The following is a 23,283-nucleotide window of genomic DNA, read 5'->3' as shown; positions in this document are numbered from 1 at the left end:
GTGGCAATCACAACAACCGCCAGGCCTTGCGATCCTCCGGTGCAAATACCTTGCGCCGCAGACCAGGCAGTAAAACTAATAACGAAGTCGGACGGCTGCGCGCAATTTGTCTGCGAATGCAAGCCACCCCAAGATTGTCCGGCTCTTCATCTCGAAACCTTACCGGTACCGGAAGTTGGCGTGGTCAACGAAATAGACAATAGCGGATGCTGTCCCACGGTGAAAGAATCTTGTAAGCTCGACGCGTGTCCGCCAAAACCTGCATGCCAACAGTTCTATACGGTGGTTTCGAAACAGGGCGCCTGTTGCGAATTATACTCTTGTGAACCTCCAAAAGATCAATGTATCGTTGCTTTAAAGTATAAGGACGGCGAAGTTGGTGGTGAAGCAAGAGTACCGCAAGATGATGTTACATTGGTACTAAAAGAAAAGGGCGAAAGTTGGAAGGATGGACCGTGTCGTCGCTGCAAGTGTATCCTAACTCCAAGCGGTGCATTGTACGAGTCTTGTACAAAATCCGATTGCGCACCGCCTCCTGACGATTTTAACTACAAGTACGAGCCAGTTGGGGTACCCGGAGAATGTTGCCCGATATACATGCAAGTCGGATGCGTTATCGATGGACTCGTCCACGAGATTGGTGACATTTGGACTGTCGAAAACGACTATTGCGTCACCTTCCACTGTAATGAGACTACCACCGGCGTAGAGACAGTGAAGCAAGTGAAACATTGCGCGACAAAATGCGAACTTGGATCCGAATACGTTGCCGCGTCAGATGAGGATAAAACGTGTTGCGGCTCGTGTAAGGTGGTGGGGTGTGTCATGGACGACGTGGTTTATCCAATTGGAGATGAGTGGACATCTGACGATCACTGCACTGATTACGTTTGCACGAACGAAACCAATCTGGTAGGTCTCCAAATCTGGGTTATCCCATACAATCGGTCTTTTAGGTACATATCAAATCCAATACGATAACTTGTCCAAAAATACCCGATGATATTAACGCTAATTTTGTGGTCGAAGAGGTTACAGTACCGGAATCCTGCTGCAAAGAATTCAGACCAACAGCGTGTAAAGTGGACGGTAATGTGTACCAGGTAAGATTTATCCCACTGTTTAACTTTGTTTGGCATAAGCAATAAATCTTAGATTGGAGAAAGCTGGCCGTCGCCGGACGGTGACAAATGCAAGAATATTACGTGTATTCAAAATGCTTTGAACCATGTCAAAAAAGAGGTAGTGACGGAGACCTGTAAGACCGAGTGCAAGCTAGGTTGGGAGTACGAGGAGTCGAGCTCCCAGTGTTGTGGAGCATGCGTACAGACCGCTTGTGTCATTGATAACGAGCTGAAACAGGTGGGCCAGCAATGGACGTCGGAAGATGGTTGTTCCGTTTCCAGCTGCGAACTTCTGCAAGGACAATTTTCGATTATGACCACGACAGAGTCTTGTCCCGACGTTAGCGAATGTGCTCCGGAAAATCTGTACCAGCTGGGATGCTGCGAACACTGCAACGTGACCACGGAACCCTCGCGTAAGATCAAACGTGCTTCGTGCTCGCATACGATTGCAATATTTCAATTGTAGACAACTGCGTCGTTCAACCACTTAATCTGGAAGACACCGTTGGCTTAATTGTCGAAACTAATGATCACGGGAATTGCGTGAATAAAGGCGAATTGCCTGGCATGACCGAATGCGTTGGCGGCTGCGATTCGTCCACCAAATATAACAAACGTAAGCGAATTTTTCAGCGGAAACAGTCCAATAATAATATCGTTTCAGTGGAAGCGCAGTACGAGTCCCAGTGTTCTTGTTGTCAAGCTGAAAACTACGAGACAATTTCCATAGAGTTAGACTGCGAAGATGGATTTGTTTTAAAGAGACAGTTCGCTGTCCCCTCGTCATGCAGGTGTATGGAGTGTGGCCTAGAATAAAAACCTTTCAGTAAGCTTCCACGTTTCATAAGGCATAGGTATTAAAGTTATACTATAATGTGATAAGTAATAAATGTAATATTAACATTTTTATTTTGATATTTTTAAAGTTAAAGTTTTTAGCTAGTCTTTCGAATGTGAATTTTAGGAGTTTCCGAAAACCACTTCTGTAGAGAGCCGTTTCGAACGACTAAGTTTGATGGTCTCCGTGTAAAAAATGTTTCGGGCCCTTTTACAAAGGGGGTCTGTATTTACAACCCGAAAAGTTAATCTGCCTTTTATTAAATGATTTGGGCCAAGGGTTGATACTACGGATCTCCAAACTCGTGACGCTACAAATAAAAAAAGTCCCTCATCCCATATTCCTAACGAGAACGAAAACACCTTTCCCCCTATAAAAATCCATTCCATCCAGTCCATCCGGTTTGTCGTCCCTTCTTCACTTTTGTTTGGTAAGAAATATTCCGCTACACCTGATTCGTTAAGTTTTCCTTTTTTTGTTCTCTCACTGCGAATTCTTGAAGTCTAAAGAATGTCAAAGAAGGGTGGCTTTCGCCCTTGCAGTATCCTCGAAAGAATTCATAAAGTCTGCGCCTCTGACCTCTACTGGTACTGAAGGTAATAAATCCACGCCGAATGTACCTTCCAGGTTGGTCTTTTTGTAGTAAAGAAGGCCCTCCTCAATCTTCCATCGCATTCGTCGACCCCTCTTCCCTTGGCGATTGTTACCATTTCGTTACGTTATTGCAAAAGCCCTTCTTTCAGATTTACTTTGTTCCAAAATAAACGACCTGCAATATTTCATTGCTCTTCCTTTCAATCTGCGCTTTTGGTTATACCTCCGCGGGTCCTCCCCACTCTCCTCTTCATCATGTAGCAGCGTTTTTAACTCAAACAACACGTTTTTACAATTTTGCTATGTGGCATGAATACTTTTTTAATGGTAGTTTATTGTCGCCTGGCATTTCCCGAGTGGCTGCCAGAGGTTGGAACCTGAACCGAAAAGAACCGGAACGGATTGAATTTGTAGACGTTCAAGAACTTGTAATCAAGGGAACCGGTACGGTTTGTGGTTTTTTTGTAGTCCGGTCCGGATCGCTGCCTTAAACGCTCCCATATTTCATCCACAAACCCAATTTCCGGTCGAGAAACGAAACCAAGAAATAAAGAAAAGACACCTGTTGGACGGGGATTTCAAAACATGGGAAAAAGTCTTATGCGTCTTCCTCTACACCCTCCGGACGAACCGAAACTCTCAACTCTGCTCTACTAGGGTACGAACTACCTTGACCACAAAAATGACATGCGAAACCAGATCTACCGCCAAAAGTGGTATAAAACAGATGGGTTCAATTTCAATCCATAAGAAGTAAAAAGAACTTCTACTCAATCTGTTTTGAAATCCCTATTGAAGATGAAGGATACAAAATATCCAAACATTAACATGTGTATAAACAAATTTAATATATAGCAATATAATGTACTTTTGCCATGTACTTACTTAAGGCTAGTTTTAGAGTCACACTGACCATCGGCTCTTACAGCTCAGCGCCAGCGCGTAGTTGGTTAGCGCAAGACGTTTCAATATCGTGCCGATCGCCGTGGAGTACAGACACAGGTGACGCAAAATGCGGAGAGCAATAGTAATTGCTGTTTTGTATTACCATTGTTTAAATACCTACTTTAAAGTATATACCTCTGGAAATAAAAAGTCTAATAAGACTGGTTACAAACTCAGAAATTTCTCCCGATGAGAATACAAAACAAAACAAATTGTTTGAGAGGTTCCACCCTGTATATACAACTTACGACGATACATACATTTTTGAGAGTTGGCAACCATGCAATTTCTAGGTGGGGAAAAGCTGCCTGCGCCATCTAGAAAGCACGAACGGGGGTTACGTTGAGCATATTGTCTTGAATGGCGGTCGTGAACGCGTCGCTCCATAAATGTTTGTTGTCATTTTGTGTTATTTAATGCAGGTAGTAATTTTTGCATTTCTTTATATGGTATTTGTGTTTTGTATGCCGCATTTTATATTTTTTGTGTGTTTCAATCTTTGTTTTTGAAATTTACTTGGATTAACCGTAATGCAGAATGACAGGTTTAATACCGTGATCCCTTTGTTTGTACGTTTTTGGTCTAATGTTTGCTTAATTTATGTTTATTAATGTTGATTACTTGGTCTTGTCCCTGAAGTAGCATTCATATAAGTTTTGATCATTTTATTTTAATATGTGGAAATTACCGATTCGTTTGATGTATGTATTGACTTGTTGTTTGTAACTAACAATTTTCTCCATGAATGAAGCAGTCACGGGAGTGGTAAAAACTGTAGTCAAAATTGAGCTACGACACCTAATTCCGTGATTGTCTTCGACATCCAACTGTGGGCTTGAAACCCCGAAACCAGGGGCGGGTTACCTATCTTGCAGGAGCGGGATTACGCTAATCAAACCTCTTCAGTTTAGAATCTATCTGCGATAAATGAGTTACGATTCGTAATTTCCATATATCTTGTTTTAGTTAAATTTACCTACAAGGCTATGTAATTTTCCATCTTGCTTTTAACAAAAGGACTTTCTTGCACCAAAGATGAGTCACATCCTGTGTATTTCACCCTTTCTTAGAATCCTGGTACCTGCTTATCTGACCCAAAACTTGTTTTTAACCTATTTGTTACCTCTTGAAGTTTACTTGCTACTTTTTGCGATGTTATAATTTTATGTTACGTTACGCATTCACATCATTACAAACAATTAATTTTACTACACAATTTAATATTAATTTCACGACTGGTTTTTTTATTGGTAAGTTCTTTTTTTTCCCAGTCTATTTCTATTTTTATTCAGTGAACTACCATTTTCAAAGTTTAGTTTTGCAATGTAATTTATTTCGACTTAAATTTCCGAGCTTTCACAATCTTAATAATTGCGATCATTATTAATCAAACTTTTCACAATTTGAGTGTTCTATTTTACGTTCCTTCCCTACTGTGCTTCATGCCAAAGCGTTGTTTACAACTAACGTAAGGGGGCCCTGTCTTAGATGTCTTATCACGTGCCACTTTTCAAATTTAAGCGGGATCTTGTTTAGTTTTGGAGGGAATAGTCATTCGGGGGGCCATTTTTAAACGTTGCCGGGTTGACTTTGTTTCCGTGTTCTTGTAGTGTGAAGTTAGCGTAGAACCTGGGGGTTATAAGTACACTACATACTTATATGTAACACCCTGTATGGTTATTTTTAAGCATATGTCGGACAGGGACAACACGAGATTTATCTTAACGTAAAGCCATGCGAGTTATCATTAATTTTCTATTTTCGTTGCCCGATGTAGACTTAACAATTTTTACAATTTATGTTCTGAATTTCAGATTTATCCTTCTTTGTAATTTCCATTTTCATATTTCAATAACTATAAAAAGATGAGGTTATTAAACATGAGAAACGAATATCCTTATTTATGAATAAATGAAATGAATACGCTCTATTTAGATTTTATACACGGTTTTTTTTTTAAGATGGGGCCATACAACAATGTCAAGGCATTGAGTTATTTAAAATTGCATCAATTGTTTCAGTCATAGTTTCCTCGCGAATCATCTGCCACAGTACTGTAGAAATTCTTTCTAAATCAACAAATTTATTCAAATGAGATATAAACGTATAAAATTACAATCGATGCTCGAATTGTTTTCCACCGGCATCCAAAAAACACCCTGTATATTCCGTGCTGTTAACCACTGGTAGTTGACAGGCAAGATCACGTGCGCCACTGCTTTGGTCCTTTAATTTTTAGGTTATGTTATTTATAAACACGTGTGATACGAATATTTTCAAAATAAAGTACAAGAATGGCAAAATTATATTTAAGTAAGTAAATTATCGATTATTGTGCATCCATTACAAGTAATCATTTCAGGAAAGAAGTCGAAGAGACAACCGGCGAAGTTAAAATACAAAATTGAAAAGAAAGTGCGTGATCACAATCGGAAAGTGCGCAAGGAAACAAAAAAGGCGAAGCAAAAACAGAAACTCATCCAAGTTCCAAATATTTGCCCATTTAAGGAAGACATATTGAAGGAAGTCGAACGACTTAAAAAAGAAAAGGAAGAAGAACGGAGGCAGCTGCGAGAGGCTGCCAAACTTGAGCGGCAACGAAAGAAAGCCGAGGGACAAACTTTAGAAGGCCTGGTTGCCAACGCACAGGCTCGTGAGGACTTGCACGAAACGTTAAGCCCAGAATCGGATTACAAGGAGGTATCTAAAAAAGAAGAGAGTTCATTAAAGGCGTACTACAAAGAGTTCAAGAAAGTCGTAGAGGCCGCCGACGTCATTTTGGAAGTCGTCGACGCGCGCGATCCCCAAGGTACTCGGTGCATGCAGGTGGAACAGGCGGTTGCGAATTCACCTGGAAATAAACGTCTCGTCCTTGTTCTCAACAAGGCAGATCTGGTCCCTCGTGACATCTTAGATAAGTGGTTGAAATATCTGCGTAAATCTACACCGGCCGTCGCCTTCAAGGCGTCCACACAAAACCAGGCGCACAAGTTAGGCCAGAAGAAGTTCGTAAAGTCAAAGGAGGAGAATGTACTGAAAGGATCCTCGTGTGTTGGTGCGGAACTTTTGATGTCTTTGCTGGCTAATTACTGTCGGAATAAGGGGGTCAAAACGTCGATTACTGTCGGTATTGTCGGTCTACCTAATGTCGGTAAGAGCTCGTTGATCAACAGCTTGAAACGTTCGAAAGCGTGCAATATCGGCGCGACGCCTGGCGTGACACGGGCCATGCAGGAGGTGCAGTTGGATTCGAAGATAAAGCTGTTGGACTCGCCGGGTATTGTGTTTGCGTCGAGCTCTGATGCCAGTGCTTGTTTGCGTAATGCCGTCCGTGTGGCGTCTTTAACTGATCCAATAACGCCGGCAAATTGCATTTTGCAGCGTGTCACCAAGGAGCAGATGATGGAGATGTACGACATTAACGAGTACAGTAGCCCGGAGGAGTTTTACAGCTTGAAGGCGTCGCGAACCGGTCGTTTTAAAAAGGGGGGTGTACCGAATTGTGAAGCGGCAGCACGTGACCTCTTGTCTGATTGGAATCAGTATGACAACCCGTTCGTTTCTCCTGTAGCTAAATGATATTCTTTCAGGGGCAAGATTCGTTACTATACCGTGCCACCTGAGAGCGACGGCGATGTGCACGTTAGTAGTAAGATCATAACCGAAAGCGTCAAGGAGTTTGATTTGGAAAATTTTGAAAGTATGGAGACGGAAGTTTTGAATGAAATTCACGATGCTAAGGATGACAAACGGTCAGGGTTGGTCATTTCTAGTTTTGGACCCGTTACAACAGCAATGGAGGAAGACACTAGCAGTCAACCTGGAGATAAAGATATCGTAAGTATCGGTCCTAGAGCGATGGCCATTCTTCCAATTAAGTAAGAATAGCTTTCGGGGAAGAATGTATGAGAAGATTCACAAAGCCTTACATAAAGAGGTTTGTTTTTGATAGTAAGAACAAAATAGAAACATTTATGAACACTCTTATCTAGATCACTACACTACATCTACTCAATACATGATAGTGTAAAAATATCATATATGTAGCTGTTTGGTAGGATTTTAGATAGATTATTATTATTATTTATTATCTCTCTCTTGTTCTGGGCCCTCAACAGGCTTGCGCCCAATTACAGAGTGACCCGCATAATGATTTTTAGAGGTGCCTCTGCAGAAGGTCTTAAGTTGTTCTATACTACTCCGGTATTTACCTTACGAATTAGGAAAACTGCAGGAAAACTTAATTCGGAGTAGCCGGTAGAATGCTCGAAACTGATCTAAGGAAATTCCCATCTCTGCCACAGATGAAAAATTCACCTCAACCCAGGTTCGAACACCCGACCTCCGGATTTATAGTCCAACGCTCTACGACTTAACCACAAAGCCCGGACAACTCTAAGTACTAAAAATATGTTATAATTAAATTAAAATAATTAAATTATATTGAATTAAAAAATTAAAATAATAGATCGTAATTTGGGATCGATTAAACCCAAAACTAACCATTTACAGATGGAACAAATTTATTCGACATAAATAAAAAAATAGGCACTCAGGGCTACAACAAATACCGTGCAACAAGCGATCGATAGAACAAATTAAATTGACTTCGTTGTAATTAAAATTATAGTATTGGCCATTTGATGATGGACAAAGGAAACTTCTTCTTAAACGTAAAAACGCTTTCACTTAACTTGACTTATCAAATGTAACGTAATACACAACTTCTACAAAACTTTATAAGGCGCTGTTCATACGGAAACGATATAAGATAAGCGATATGTTGTGACGATATATTGCTATGGACGTACAGGGTGTCCCATTAATAAAGGTCACAGGCCATATCTATAGAACCGGTAATTGCACAACTTCGGGAAAAAATTTTTGTTAACAAAAGAGAGAAATTGCTGGAAATTATTTCTGAGTTTCTAGATTTGCCGCTAGAGGGCGTACGATTCATGGTTAAGTAGAAAAATGACTTTTTTTCTAAAATGTAGCATAAAAAATACATGCATTGCAATTTTGCATCATTTTGATGCAGCACATATTGCTTAGGCATGTCAAACTCGCGGCCCCCCGTTCTGAAACCTGCGGCCCATCACGATTTTTGTAAATTATAAAATTTAATCGTACCGTGTGTCCTATTTTGGCTGAGACTGCAGTGTATTTCAGCTGTTTTTAAAGATAGACTTGCGGTTTTGTGAAACTTATAATACCACAAACAGAACTAATCTAGCTGCGTTTGTTTCTGAGATACAGGGTGAAAACGAAAAACCCAAAGTTGGTACTTAGTAAATGTAACACTCTGTATATCTTAACGTCAATTTCTTATCATTCCTTTTCCTGATTACGTTGATCTATCACAACCTGTTTTTTTAAATTTTAGCGATGAAACAATAATAAAAACCTTTTTTACTTCTTTAAATAGTAGGCCATGGATTCATGGGAGATTTTGTTTTGTTTATTGTTGATTGAAAAATGGTAAATAAATATAGGATGATACATTAATGTAATCACGAAAAAGAATGGAACAAAATTGACGTTAACATACAATACAAGGTGTTGCATTTAAAAAATATCAAATTTAGGTCAAATCTCAGAAACAGTTGTCCAAATGTTTTTTTTACGACGTCACTCGATTCTACGTAAAAATGCCTAAAATAGGCAGTTTGTACCTTTTTTCTATCTTACATGGATAGTCAGATTCCACAAAAAGTGCAATTTTTCATATTCACCCTATATCTCAGACTAGTCTCTTATCTTTAAAAACAGCTGGAATACACTGCAGTCTCAACTAAAATAGGACACACGGTACATTTTTTTGAGCGCGCACTAATGATTTTATGATTATTTGCATTTTTTCGTTTTTTTTGTATTATTTTGTTAATAATAAAAAATCAAAATTTGTTTATGTAGACTCTTTTATGATGTGGCCCGCAGTTATAAGTGGAAACCTTAAAATGACCCTTGATGATAAATGAGTTTGACATGCCTGCCTCATAAAATATGATAGGTGGGGGAAACGGAACATCTCTTTAAGGAATTGAATATAACTTCAGATTAGGTTAACAGATTTTCACATAATAGATCTTGTTGGAAAGAGCTCTTTTCGGGGAATCAAATTTTACATGAATAGAGTCTTTTTAGTAAATGGGATGAGTTGTAGAGGGCGCGATGTGACATTAGCATAAACTTTGCAGGTTTTTTTGAAAAGTTCAAATGGAAGGATATAATTATTATACAGGGTGTAGCACCTAAGATCCCTCAGATCATAACTCATTTACCATAAAAGATACCGAAAAAAGTCTTTGCGCAAAATTGTACACAATTACCGTCACCATATTTCTAAAATATTTTTGATCACCAGGGACGTGCTGTATTCCAGTGGCGTATCAAACTTGCATTTTTTTAAATTTAAATTACTAATTTGGAATCCACTTAAAAAAATACTATTTTTTTTATGTAGCATGTTATACACCTAACTTTAACGATTTCGATGTAACCTTTTTTCGGCAAAATTGGACAGTTTTTCGAAATTTTTTTGGAGAGAAACTACATCGCGTAGGCGGCTAAGTTTTGGACTGAGTCATAGGTTAAGACCTCTTCTACGGTCACAATTTTTCTAGGTACTTTATCGAAAAATTAAATTTTTGATTGACCTTCGCCAAATGTCACATTTTTTAAAAAATTTCAAATAGCACCCGTCTAAACAAATTATACCTTTGGGTAGCCAAAGCTATAAATTTTCCACTCATATAATCAAAACCACACATTCCTTAGAAAAATTTCAGAAAAAATCAAGTCAAAACGTCAATTTGTAAAAAAAAAGTTCTTTTCCGAACCCAAGTGTGCCATGATGAAACAAAAGATGTTCAATTGTCACAATTATCAGTAAATTACCGGCAGTGTAACATTGTTTTTTAATAAACAATGCGAAAATGTTCCAAACCCAAGGAGAAATGGTTGGTATGGTATTAATTATTGGAGAATGTTACCGCAATTGTTTGTTGGCGTCAAGAGTACGCTGGGAGATATCCTGACAGAACACATTCAGATTCACGCACGTTTCAGAAGGTATTGAATGTCAAATATGATATTGTTGATGGGAAAATCAACTAGCCAGTCCTTAATGATTTCGAATGTACTTAACATTGGTATGAGAGTGATAGTAACTAAATAATAGACATTGAAAACTGTCTGTTGCCTTTTGCCATTAAATACAACTGTTTATCATTCGTGCAAGACTTCTTTATTTATTTAACCACAGATCTCATCAGATATGTTCAATGAATAAAGGTACAATCGCGCGACTGTGAACCTTATTTATCGCCTCCCTTTGAATTTCAAGAATCTGTTCATGCGTATCGTGTATCGTTTCAGCATGAGCGCCATCTAACAGACAGAACTGACTATCTTACAGAAAACTTTGATACTGACAAATTTGATTGTTTTGCAACAAATAACGTCCAAGCCTCGATTAACATCTACTTACTTCGGCGATAACACATGCTTATCTTGAAGCTAATTAGCATACGCAGAGTTAAGGACTCCTATATAACTTTGACAGTAACATTAAACTTTATCTTTTACTACGTAAATCAAACTTTACAATAAAATGAACAAAGCGATTATTTAAACAAAATTAGCATTTAGCAACATTAAATAATTCACATACGAAATGAAATTGACCTTGAATTCAAATAATATGATCGGATTTGTGTTTAATCCAAATTAACTACGACATTTTAGGCTTTTTGAAATTAAACATACAGGGTGACCCAACATTACTGTAGGTGCTATAACCAAAACGTCCGCATGGCGTAATTTAGAAAACAATAGCAACAAATTTCCATCTAAAATTCCTTTTTTTCCTTACTTAAGTAGTTCTTTTTTCTAGAGGGTTTAGCTCTTTTTCAAGAAGCACAAATTTTTAAATATGACCCCAAATAATTAACACAAAATATATCCGTTAACATTAGTAATTTCAATTGTTTTTCAGTTACCTGACAACATAAGCGTATCATCAAAGAAAACCACCAAGAGGAAGAAAAAGGAATCGAACATGGCGAAACCCGATCCAGAAATGCAACTGGAAGGTAACCAGCAACTTAATCGCGTTCGCAAACAACAATTTAAGAAAGACAAGAAGAAGGAGCGAAGAAAGGAGAAGGTCTCTTTGCAGTTGTCGGCGGGACTAGAAAATTTTACGCTTACTGACGGTTTGAAGGAAGACGATTACGACTTTAACACAGACTTTAATTTAACCTAACTTGTTACAATTAAAAAGAAGTATCCAAGACTGGTTGGTAATTCGGCAGGACTTCCCATACCTTCTCCCTCCATTTGCGCTTCTTTTCCTCTTTGGCCCTTTCAATTACCATAATCGCCGGGTAGGATTTCCATTGGTAAAAGTAGTGTAGACGTATTCGACTGCGGTTAATTAAATTAGACGCGCATATCCACATTGTTGCCTCACCTATTGTAATGACTTTCAGCTCGGCGCATATTTTTGATCTGCAGCATGTACTGAACGCAGGTGTATCTGTGGAACTGATGGAATATCTGTTTTTCTAGCTGCATTAGGTAGAAGTCCTCGGCGACTTGTCTTCGTTGTATACCGGCAATGTGTAACTACTGCAAATAATTTCAGTGTGTTTTCAAGGGCAGCGTACACATACCTGGAGCCACGAACGGAACGCTGCAGTTTTCGCTTTGAAATTATACAAGTTCGCGGCTTTTTCGTTCTTCTTGCAGTTGATAGCTTCAACGAATTTTCTCCAACACTTCATCGCATTCCGCCTTAGTATGTCTTCGTAGAACTGCCCGCTCATGAACATATTGTCTCGTTTAGTAACCAGCAAGTTTTTTAAAGTACGTAGTGTGACTTTCTTCAGCAAACTTCGGTAAAACAAATCTGCTCTGACACAATCTTTCATATACTTCTCGCGTTTCGCCTTAACGACACGATGAAACTCTAACTGTGCCTTTCTACGTTTCTGCATTGCTTCCATGCTCCGCTGTCTCTCCTCTTCGTCTTGCGTTCTCTTCTGCGCCAAGTCTTCCTCGATCGCCCGCCTCTTGGTCTCGTCTATCACTCGTTTTTTTTCACGTATTAGTCGCCGCTTACGTTCGCGTTCGAGCGCCCTCTGCTCTATCTCCCTTATAATTTTAGGCGCTTTATTTGAATTTATGGCGAAATGTAAACCTTCGTCCAAGAGAAGCGAAGATTTCAGCTTACATTTCAGTTTCGTCGAACAATTCCCGAAAATCTCCCTAATGTCGGTGTTGGTCTTCTTAACTGACTCGTTAATTGCGTCACAAAGATTGCCCAGCTTTAGTTGTTCGATCATCTTTTCCTGGTGGATCAGCTTGACTTTTTGCACTTTGATGATTTCTTCTTGTGCCTTAAATCGGTTGCGAAATTCGTTTCTCGGTTCATTCTTCTTCATAACTTTTGGGGGATGTTGCTGATTCTGATACTTTTTTAAAAGATTGATAAAGTTGTTAAGTTTTTCATTGCCATTTTTCTTCCTTTGACTGTAAAGGCGCCAAGCGACAAAGCATGCTGGGAGTAAACTTTGTCGAATGTATTCCATACTTTCATGGCTTGTGTTACATTCTGAGTTACTTGAAAGTTCACTTCTAAAAAATACGTCTGTAATCATAGCTTTCTGCCAAATGCGCGATTGAAATCTAATAAAGTTACTCATGTTTGATCAATAAGTCGGAAATCTGTCTAACAAACCAAAGTATGTTACCATGGTTACTTAACACTTTTATTAATCCTGCTTTTATTTAATTCAAGACTGCATTTTATTCACTAGCAAAAGATCGTACGATTAATAGTTTTTCAAATGTATCTTTTGTGATCTTGGAGATTCGGGAGAAGATCCATGAGCATTACTGTTGTTGTTTACTGAAAGCTCTACTTGAACTCTTTTGGTTACTAAAAATCTCTAGAAGGCTGTGGAAAGCCCTTTTGAAGGCTCTTGAATAACCTTAAAGGTCCTGAATACCATCGAGAATAATGTAGAACAAGTGTGAACGTTCTTAAGGCTAATAGACGCTCATGTCTAAAAGCTCTAAGGGGCTCTTGGAGATGAACTTTTGTGGCTTTTAAATGGAAAGTGCGTTAAAGTGTTTATTGCTTTTCTCTTGGAAGCTTTTGGGGACTATTTCCGACTCGGAGCCATAAAACATTTGGAACTCATGAAAGCTCTTCAGGCAACTCTCTTAAACACTATTAATGTGACACTCAGAGACTTACATTTGGCAACTCTGTGGAAAAACTACGAGCTAACTAACGATTGACGTTTTTCGGCACTTTTGAATCTTGGTAGCAGTCGGCTCTGATTAGATGGTACGACCATTGATTATACAGGTGGTGTGTATAAGCAGTAAGGTATGACTAAGCTCCTATGTTGTGTTATTCGCGATTCAGATTAGCAGTGAGACCTCTGGTGGCAGCAAATTGTAATTAATACAGGTGGGAAAAAACACCATTTTATTTATTTACAATGGCCAAAATTAGTTAATATTTAATGTTCACCAGTTGCAAATTTTTCATTTGCAATCAATCTAATTGCATCTTAAAGGGCAAGATAGTTTAAATGTCACATTTTATCACGGTAATTTTAAATGTGACTAGTGCAATTATGCAACCAACAAGTTTTTTTTGTATCTCGTATACTTTAGATGATATATGAGTCATTCAAGGAAATTTTTTCTGTTTATTTAGCAATAGAACAATATATGTATTCTAGCTAAAGGGTTACCGGCCGCTAGGTGTACTAGCAGATAAATAGTATGATAACATTAGCATCCATCGATGAAACCTATGTAACTTAATACTAAGTTTTATAAATTGTTTTTGTCAAATGAAGTTTGAGGACTCGCCACTCCCGCACTAAGTTTATAGGCCACAATTTTTTAAGTCTTATTGATCCTTGGTTGCAGTAAATGTTCCAATAAGGGGTTTGTGTAGATTTCTAGGGCTTCATGGTGTTTGATAGCTCTCTCCTGGATTACTTCCTGAACCATTGGTATACAGGGTGGCAATTTAAAAACTTACCACACCCCCCATGTCTTCGTAAATAAACAAGATATTTAAAAAAATCAAAATCCGTTTCGGTAATTCGGAGAGGGAATCACAATGACATAGTTGACGACGAACCCCCTCCAACCCCCTGCACCACAGCCACCCCAAACTGTTAAATCTTAAATAGTGACCCCCCATGTGTGATAGGTCGTTGGAAAGCTCTGAAAAAATGCTTTCCAACCATACCAAATAGCATTACATTTAGGTTAGTAATTATCGCGCAAATCATCATTTTAAGAAGGTAGCAGTAGAAAGCATAGGGAAACTTTGACTTTCAGTGTGATCGGTTAAAACACGAGTCAGTATTACACTGAAACATAAAACCAGTAGCGAATTTTGCAAGCTGGTAGTTTATGTTGCTAACTAAACTGTTGAAATGTCATTACCTAGCTGTTCATGTCAAAGATTTATTTCTGTTTGCAGTGCTGGATATTTCTACTTTACAATAATTTGGGGCCGTTTTATATTTTTCCTGTGTGTTTATCTTCAAACACAGCGCCATCTACTACCTTCTTATAATGAATGCAGTATAAGACATTGGGGGGAGGGGGGGGGTAAGTTTTCAAATTGCCACCCTGTATGTAGATCTGTATGATTTGTTATATACCACAGACCATCTACAATTTGCCGGATTATTTTTGATTGGTTTCTAGTACATTTGTTTTAGAAGCACAGCCCCATATAGCTCTACTCCATATGTCCAGATAGGTCGGATGACTGCCTTGTATTTGTATATTAGAATTTTATTTTCTGTTGAAGGTGTACATTTCCTTCCTATTAACCAATTTAGTTCTCTTGCTTTGATGTCTATTTGTTTCTTTTTTTTTATATGCTCCTTCCAGGTCAGCTTGTTATCTAGATGTAATCTCATTTCATTTTTATTTTTGTAAAAAACGATGTACAATTGTATTCCAACAAACATTTAATAGACAATAACATTTTCACATACAGTTAGGTACTCGCCCTCATTATAAATAACATTGGCCGCTAGGAAACGTCGTATTTTGGTTTTGAACTGCTTCAGTGATCGGCTATTTTTTATTGTTTGGGGTAATAAGTTATAGTAAAATATACTGCGGTATGTCGGAGATTTTTTAAAAAAAGGGTGTTTCGGTTTGGGCAGATAAATTTTATTTTTGGTCCTCGTATCACGATTGTGAATATCACTGTGCAGATCATAGTGTGATTTGTTTTGATGCGTGTAAATAAGGCAGTTGTGTAAATATATTGAAAACACGGTCAGTATGTTGTGGTCACGGAATACATTGCGGCACGTGTCCTAAGTATTTTGCCGTTTCCATCTGTGGTATCTGCACATTATTTATCACTGCTGCTGGACATAATAATTGTTTATGGAGGGCAAATGTTACATGTACCGATTTGTTCTCATTCACTTTAATTTTCCATTTATTTAGCCATTGTTGTAGTTCAAACAAGTGAGTCTGATGCTATTTGAGGGTTTTTTGCCACTGGATAGAATTGCAGTGTCGTCTGCAAATGTTCCTGTTGTATTTTGTGTCATTGGCAGGTCAGAATGTAGAGCAAAGGCCCTAAAACACTACCTTGGGGCACTCCAGAATTAATGGCGAAGATGGTCTGATGTTTCTTTACTTACTTTGGTTTGGAATGTTCTCTCGCTCAGGTATAGTTTTAATATATTTAAATAGGCTGTAGGGAGTGTTTGTTTGATTTTATATAGTAATCCAGGATGCCATACTTTGTCAAATGCGAAAGACCGCTGAACAGTATTACTATTTTCAAGTTCATTGTTTATAACTTGTGCCATTCGATGGACCTGCTGTACCGTGGAGTGAGCGCGACGAAACCCAAACTGATATTCCGGAATCCAATGTTGGGGCTCAATGTCCTCATTAATTCTGCGAAGTAATAGTTTTTCTAACAGTGTGGAAATATCTGGAAGCAAGGTTATAGGACATGACCGATTATTTTATTTTTTTTTAAATTATGTCCAACTTATTCGACAGGGATCTAAGAGGTATAGCACAAATAGTCAATTTGTATTTCCTTGCTTGTCATGTTCAGATGTAGAATTGCCGAATAAGCGTAAAGCGAAGTCGGTTGATGAGGTATGTATAAGCATTGTATATTTATTAGTATAACGGACGATCAAAAATGAATTTCTGTCGAGTCGCCTTTGGCAGTTCAAGTTAAATTCGATTTCCCATGTAATTAAAATTTCAAAGGTGACTCGACAGCAACTCATTTTTGATCGCATAGTACAATGGTACAAGTGTAACCAGTTCCACTGTCTTCCAGCGCCGCATACCTATCCACATCCAATGTATGCATAGCGATGTGGTGGGCGGCCTAGTTTTTAGGAGTTTATTATCTAATCATCGTTGGGGTTCAAATATAAATTTCCCAAAGTAATACTTTTTAGTACTGTAGTACCGTTTATAAACAAAGGTAGTACTGTATCTTTTGAACAATAAATTATAGGCCGTATTAAAGACGTAATCATAATTGGAATTTCCCACATTTAACATCGGGCATGCGCATTTGCGCGGTAGTACGTCACGACAGTACTAAACAAAATGGCATCCGTAATAAAGGTGGGTTCTAAACTTTAATTTATTGTTTACAAATTAGATCTTTTCACTCGTTAAATCAATTTAAAAATAAACCTCTTTTACCTATTTACTCAACTTTTCCACCGCTAATATCGTTAGCATTTTCACAGCGCGTTCGTACTTGTATATGATATACATAGACCTGCAAAATTAAAGAAAAATGGAAAGTACCCTTGAGAGCCCTGCGGAATGCAATAACACCCTAAGTATCGCTAATTTCAACACAAACCCTTGGACATCGACACCAAATGGGACGAACAGAAATCAAACCTATTTGTTTATCGCTGTAAGTACAAAGGGACAATTGTTAAACTTCCGATTTTCACTCTCTGTCTGTAGGTGGAATACGTTAAGGATACGGATGAATATAAGATTTCCACAGAGGACTTCGCAACCCGAACGACAACGACAATTACCGACTTCCAAGATCATGTAAGTCCGTTGGATCCCAATATGAGCTCGGCAGCGTGTTACAGTCCATCGGCGAACGATCCCGACATTGCGTATAACAACTCTGTTGTTGTACCACAACTAATCACCTCCAATACCAACCAACCATTACTCAATGCGAGTCGTGATTCGTTCATCAATCAGCTAGTCGAACCAAACGCACCACTAGAACACATACCGAACCTAACGAATTCGGAAACGAACCTTCTGAAAGAAGTTGTCAGCAATAGATATCTATTAAACCAAGAGCCCACAACGAATCCTCCGAATCCGGGTGTTCTGCAGTTGGTGTCCGATCGGAATCCCGAACAAGAAGTGGAACTGTTAATTACCGACCAAACAACCGGCATATCGTATAACGTCAGCACTCAGGAGTACTTAGTCGAACGATGCTTGGCCGACGAGCAACACCTATTAGATGCTCTAGCCCCCGATCCCCTACTGGATCCCGACCTTTTAACATTGGACGTCTCCACTTTAAAGTCACAACTGCCCGATATCGTCGAGGCGGCTGAACTCATCTCCAACTCGGTGATACAGCAGAACTTGACCGATTTAGAAATTAAAACTGAGGACTTCGAGGAGAAGGAGAATGAGAATCTGCGGAGATCGCTTAGGCAGCACGATCTGAAGTTGAACGAGAAGGAAGAGGGTATCTTATGTAAGTAAATTGTATGGGTGTGACGTTGGCATTATTATCGAAAATTGGAGAATTTCTTAATAGTTTTATTTGCCCACAATGATTTAAAATAGCACAAGATTGAACAAAGAATTGTAGTAAAGTTAATTATTTCGCATTGTTATGAAGTAGGCGGATGTCAAAAAAAGTTTCTGAAGAGATTTGTAACATTTCTGAAACCCAAAAAATCTTTCAAGGAGGATACCGTAGTTTCAAAAAAATTTATAATAAAATTCCTGTAAATGTTTCAAGTGGAACCATTTTCAAAATGGTTTCTAAAAACATTTCAGAATCAAAAATTTTTTGAAAAAGAGTCCTTTGGAGGTTTCAGTCAGAGTTTGCGAAAAATGCGCTATCAATTGCTCTAGAGAGTTTGCTAGTCAATTTCCTCCTCCGCCAAAATGTTTAAGATAATTATTAAGTATGAGAATTTGAAGAATAATGATTAATAAAAAAATTATCAAAAAAATTAGTTAATTTGTCTGCGCCATGCACGCTTTGTAAAATATTTCCTTGGAAAATTTATTTTTATTTTTTGTTTGTTAATTAATGCAAAGAAAATGGTATTAACTTTCTCTGGATCCATGGAGAACATAAGACATAAAAAGGTCATTTTCTATACCCAACAAAACTGCTTCAAGACTTTACTTTTGTTTAATCTTATGTATTAGGAGAATATAATGTGTTAGGAGGTGTTTCCAAATGTTATCCATTTTTCTGGCTACCAGGAGAACATGATCCATGAGGACATCTGTTTCTGTGCTCCACAAAATTGCTCAGAGATTTTTAGTTTAGACTTTCGTATCAGGAGTATAATGTACGAGGGGGCGTTTCTACGCTTAATTCACTGAGCAACTTTTAAAAAATGTACATTTTTTCTGGCAACTAGGAGAATATAATCCAGAATGTATTCATTAGAGAAATATTATAAAAGTTCTCTCGTTACCAAGAGAACAATGTCCATGTACTGTGTGTCCTGTTTTGGTTGAGACTGCAGTGTATCTCAGCTGTTTTTAATGATTGAGACTTGCGGTTTTCACCACCCTGTGCCACTTTTTTTTAAACCTTTAATAACACAAGTTTTTAGTCACATCATAGTCAATTTGAACATTACTACAGTTACATTCAGGTTTTTATTAAAGAAATTCGATTTTTCATACATTTTGCTATAATTACTTACTCGAAATTTGTTTCTAAAATTTGTTTTTTTTTAAATTTTTTTATGAGCATGATATACATTTTTGAAATCAGGCAATATGCATAAACAATCGAATTTCTTTATTAAAAACCCGAATTTAACTATAATAAATGTTCATATAGACTAAAATGTCACCTGAAATGGGGGTTTTTTTTTAATTTTGAACTTCTTTTGTTTTTTTTATAAACATGTGATGACCTAAAACTTTAAAATGGCTCCCATATGAAAAACAAAAGTTGGTATCAAAAGTATTAATGTTAACGAAAATTCATTTCCATCATCTAAATTCTAAAACAACAGAAAAAGTTCCCTAAAGAAAGGTTGTTTGGTTTTTAAATACCTCCTCAAATAATGATCTTAAAGCCAAAAACGTCAATGATGTTATTTTTCGCAATATTTTTTAAACGTGGGCTAAATAATGTTTTTTTATTTTATTTTATAGTACATGTTAAAATGATATTTTAATAGGTTTGAATGAGTAGGCTAAGCCGTTCTTTAACCGGAAGGATACATAAAGTGATCACTTTAACCGTTAGGGTAGATAAAGTGAAACAGATGAGTGTGCATTCTAAAGACATCTGTCATTCTTATTTCAAATGCACGATATAAACTGACGTCCAGAACATATGACAATTCTGTTTCTATAGAAATGATCACGACGGCAGAACCTATGCTATTTTTGACGTCTCTAAATTAAATTCAGAATTGTCAGAAGCTTTTCAATGATTTATATAGCTTCTGCTATAAAATAAAGTTTTGTATTATACACGACGATAAAGGGATATTTTCCCTTCTTGTATAATAAAGTAACTATTATTTGGCATAACTCGAGGATCATTTTTGTCCACTTAACGTACTCTCTATCTATGCTAATAACTAATAAGTGAGATCTCTGTACTTAACACGAAATTTGATACAATCAGTATAGGGTGTTGCACTTAATAAATACATTGTGTCGAGACACTGTGGTCCAAACATTTTTTTTAACTACGCCACTGGTTTCTGCGTAAATATATCTAAAATAAACAGTTTTTACCTTTTTTCTATTTTACATCTGAGTAGTAACATATAATAACATCCCAAAAAGTCAAACTTTTCGTTTTCACTCTGTATCTCCAAAACAAACGTAGGTAGAGTGATTCTGTGTGTGATATTAAAAGTTTGCACAGGGTCGCGAAAACCGCAAGTCTATCTTTAAAAACAGCTGAGATATACTGCGTCTCAACCAAAATGGGACACATGGTACGTGAGGAGGTGTTTCTGTTTGTAATATACTGAGAAATGTGTGTATTCTTTAGTGCTCCATTTTAATTTGGTTTCCGCACAATTTTCGTGATAGTGTATTTTTGTTGCAAACAGCACACACTGTAGGAGCGGTTGTACTCTCATCCGCACCTCCTGCCATGTTGGATGGTCTCATTTATTTTAAATTGTTATTATGGAATTGATAATTTTTCTTGAGCTTGTGCGTTAATTTGAAATAATTCTAAAATTTGCCAAATTTAAAAATACCCAGGAGATGTAGCACAAAAATTTGACATTGTTCTTCCCGAGAGGAAAACAACTATAAATTGTGTACAACAAATTAAAAAAAATATGTTACAAATCAGAAATTAAGAACATTTGTGAAATACTACTAATAGTTTAAATTTCATGCTTAAGTTTAAAAAGAAGAAAGAAAAGATTAACAAAAATTCAATACAAATTAAACAATCGAAAAATTGGACACATCCGAAAAAAATTGAATATGATTAAATATCCATTCATAAAATTCATAAAAATTTAAAAAATTGGAAAGATAAAAAAATATGAAAATATTGGTAAGATCCAAATTAAAAATTTAAAAATCCAGAATATTGAAATATGGAGCAATTAGGGAAAATACAGAAAAATTAAAAAATTACTTGCAAAGTAAACAAGCAGAGGTATATACAAAACTTTAAAATAAATTATTCACAAATCTACCGATCTTTAGAAATTAAAAAAAATTGAAAAATTTGGAAAATTAATTTTGATAGCTGTCTAAATTTCAAGGGCAAGCGTGTAAAGAAGAATATAAAATTTGTATAGCGTTAAAAAAACCACTCAGAATCCTACTGAAGAATTCACAAATAGAATTTTAGAAAAATTCGAAAAACTTAGGAAACAGGAAAGAAATTCTGTAATAAAAAATTAAAATGAAAAAATAAAAACGGTTACGTAAACTTTTCTTACTTGAGTCATAATCCCAACAATTCTACGTAAAAATGTGGCTATAAAATTAAGTGTACACAAGTTTCTCAAATTCAGAATAAAATGTGAAAATTGGAAAAAATAAAAAAATATTAAAAAATTGTGTATGTTCCGTGTGGAACTCTAGAACTAATTTGAGCACAAAGAAATTGATTAAAAAATCAGATGTGAATTTTGAGTCCTTTGCTGTGATTTTTTAGGGTACTTTTCGCTAGCTTTTTTCAAAAATTCAATTATTGCGAGTGCATTTACAACTATCAAACAAAAAATGAGATGTTGAGTGTCAGTTTTTGATAATAATGATATGCTAACTTCACATACGTCGTGTCGTTTTCACCTGTGCCATTTCAGTGAACAAAATTCGTACAATAAGCGACAAACCTGTGGAGTCGCGTGCGAAAGCAACACTGCCGGCCCATTACTTGGCAATCATTAAAAACGATAAGGGGGGATACGGCGTGTTCGCCCAGAAGTTGATCCCGAAGCAGACACAGTTCGGTCCGCTCGAGGGGCTTGTGGTGGTTAACGACTGTCAGCCCGATAGCGAGGGTTTTCACTTGCTGGTGGAGTCTGACAATGGAACGGTCCATCGTTTGGATGTTTCGGACGATCGTGAGTTTGCAAAGCTTAGTCGATTCGCTGCTGCATGTTTTTTTCAACAGGTGTTGCTAATTGGATGTGTTACGTGAGACGAGCCGAAACTTACATGGAACAGAATGTAGTCGTCGTTCAACGGGGTAGTTCTCTGTTTTATAATACTGTGACGAATATATTGCCGAAACAGGAACTGTTGGTAAGTTAGTCGGTTTCTTCGTGTGCAAGGTTGCAATTCATGAAATTAGTGGTACCCATATACAATTGTAAATGGAATGTAAGGCAAAGGCAATTTTAAAAAAGAGTTTATCTTCTTAGCTCAAGGGTTGGCAACCTATTGAAATAGAAGAGCCAAAAGTTACAATTTACAAAATTTCTCCGCTTTTAAAGAACCACTAAACATTTTCAATTCAATGTTATAGATAGTACCTCGAGGTAGGTATAGTCTTTGAATATAAAATTAGGAAGAAGCCTAAGTAAATGGGAAATTGCAAACTTTTTATTTATAAATGTATTTAAATGATATTTGATACATATGCACTTGGAATAAAAGCAAATGTAACGTCTTTTTGAAAATTTAGTTTTGCGCATGCGCAGTGCCAACTTTCTTATTTATTTATTTATAAACATAACAGGTTGCCCCAATAACAATGCTCACGTATTGTTAATAAAAAAAAACTATTCTAAAACAAAGAATATAAAAAAATATATGTTAAGAGTATTAAATTATAAAAAAACAAAAGAAATAAAAAAGAAAAAAAATGCTGTGAACAATTTTTTACAGTCCTTGGATATTGTCACATGATCTTGCAAACTGTCTTAGGGACATATAAAAAATATCTATGGTGTTCTTCCATAAATGCGTACTATTATAAAGATGAAGGCATTTTAATGAAATTTTATACATATTCACTTGGAATAAAAGCAAATCTAACAC

General features: G+C 37.0%; 4 protein-coding genes across 4 annotated transcripts in view; 3 read left to right on the top strand and 1 right to left on the bottom strand.

Annotated features, from left to right (window-relative positions):
- Positions 1 to 2,032, top strand: part of LOC116177357 (hemocytin-like) — a gene marked incomplete at its 5' end in the record, with an annotated part of 32,656 nt that extends 30,624 nt beyond the window's left edge. Inside the window, 5 exon segments of the mRNA XM_031496323.1 lie at positions 2 to 912; positions 957 to 1,103; positions 1,156 to 1,540; positions 1,594 to 1,743; positions 1,792 to 2,032. Coding sequence (XP_031352183.1) covers positions 2 to 912; positions 957 to 1,103; positions 1,156 to 1,540; positions 1,594 to 1,743; positions 1,792 to 1,943 — 1,745 coding nt within the window. The 3' untranslated portion in view covers positions 1,944 to 2,032.
- A 3,649-nt stretch (positions 2,033 to 5,681) lies between these two features.
- On the top strand, positions 5,682 to 11,803 carry LOC116177358 (guanine nucleotide-binding protein-like 3 homolog). Its single transcript, XM_031496324.1, has 4 exons — positions 5,682 to 5,817; positions 5,867 to 7,046; positions 7,095 to 7,341; positions 11,504 to 11,803. The coding sequence occupies exons 1-4, from the start codon at positions 5,799 to 5,801 to the stop codon at positions 11,771 to 11,773; spliced, it is 1,716 nt and encodes a 571-aa protein (XP_031352184.1). The 5' UTR covers positions 5,682 to 5,798; the 3' UTR covers positions 11,774 to 11,803.
- LOC116176190 (coiled-coil domain-containing protein 191-like) lies at positions 11,784 to 13,254 on the bottom strand. Its single transcript, XM_031494668.1, has 3 exons — positions 12,183 to 13,254; positions 11,981 to 12,135; positions 11,784 to 11,934 (listed from the first exon to the last, which is right to left on the bottom strand). The coding sequence occupies exons 1-3, from the start codon at positions 13,212 to 13,214 to the stop codon at positions 11,784 to 11,786; spliced, it is 1,338 nt and encodes a 445-aa protein (XP_031350528.1). The 5' UTR covers positions 13,215 to 13,254.
- Positions 13,255 to 17,015: 3,761 nt separating this feature from the next.
- On the top strand, positions 17,016 to 22,569 carry LOC116177125. Its single transcript, XM_031496003.1, has 5 exons — positions 17,016 to 17,175; positions 17,304 to 17,479; positions 17,533 to 18,304; positions 22,104 to 22,364; positions 22,415 to 22,569. Exons 2-5 carry the CDS (start codon positions 17,354 to 17,356, stop codon positions 22,552 to 22,554), a joined length of 1,299 nt encoding a protein of 432 aa, XP_031351863.1. The 5' UTR covers positions 17,016 to 17,175; positions 17,304 to 17,353; the 3' UTR covers positions 22,555 to 22,569.
- The last annotated feature ends 714 nt before the right edge of the window (positions 22,570 to 23,283 follow it).

This window comes from Photinus pyralis, unplaced genomic scaffold, assembly GCF_008802855.1.
Source record: "Photinus pyralis isolate 1611_PpyrPB1 unplaced genomic scaffold, Ppyr1.3 Ppyr1.4_LG7, whole genome shotgun sequence".
NCBI classification, from domain to species: Eukaryota; Metazoa; Arthropoda; class Insecta; order Coleoptera; family Lampyridae; genus Photinus; species Photinus pyralis.
Note: the sequence above shows the minus strand (reverse complement) of the source record. Positions and strands in the feature narration are given on the sequence as shown.

What these genes read in the sequence shown, in the direction of transcription:
- LOC116177358 (XM_031496324.1), top strand. An exon ending in CTCTTGTCTGATTGGAATCA is followed by an intron (nt 7,047 to 7,094) that starts GTATGACAACCC and finishes ATATTCTTTCAG; the next exon opens with GGGCAAGATTCGTTACTATA. An exon ending in AACCTGGAGATAAAGATATC is followed by an intron (nt 7,342 to 11,503) that starts GTAAGTATCGGT and finishes ATTGTTTTTCAG; the next exon opens with TTACCTGACAACATAAGCGT.
- LOC116177125 (XM_031496003.1), top strand. Translation starts at nt 17,354, where the DNA reads ATGGAAAGTACCCTTGAGAGCCCTGCGGAATGCAATAACACCCTAAGT. An exon ending in GAAGGAAGAGGGTATCTTAT is followed by an intron (nt 18,305 to 22,103) that starts GTAAGTAAATTG and finishes GTGCCATTTCAG; the next exon opens with TGAACAAAATTCGTACAATA. An exon ending in TTTGGATGTTTCGGACGATC is followed by an intron (nt 22,365 to 22,414) that starts GTGAGTTTGCAA and finishes TTTTTTCAACAG; the next exon opens with GTGTTGCTAATTGGATGTGT.
- LOC116176190 (XM_031494668.1), bottom strand. Translation starts at nt 13,214, where the DNA reads ATGAGTAACTTTATTAGATTTCAATCGCGCATTTGGCAGAAAGCTATG. An exon ending in CGTTCCGTTCGTGGCTCCAG is followed by an intron (nt 12,136 to 12,182) that starts GTATGTGTACGC and finishes TATTTGCAGTAG; the next exon opens with TTACACATTGCCGGTATACA. An exon ending in GCTGAAAGTCATTACAATAG is followed by an intron (nt 11,935 to 11,980) that starts GTGAGGCAACAA and finishes AATTAACCGCAG; the next exon opens with TCGAATACGTCTACACTACT.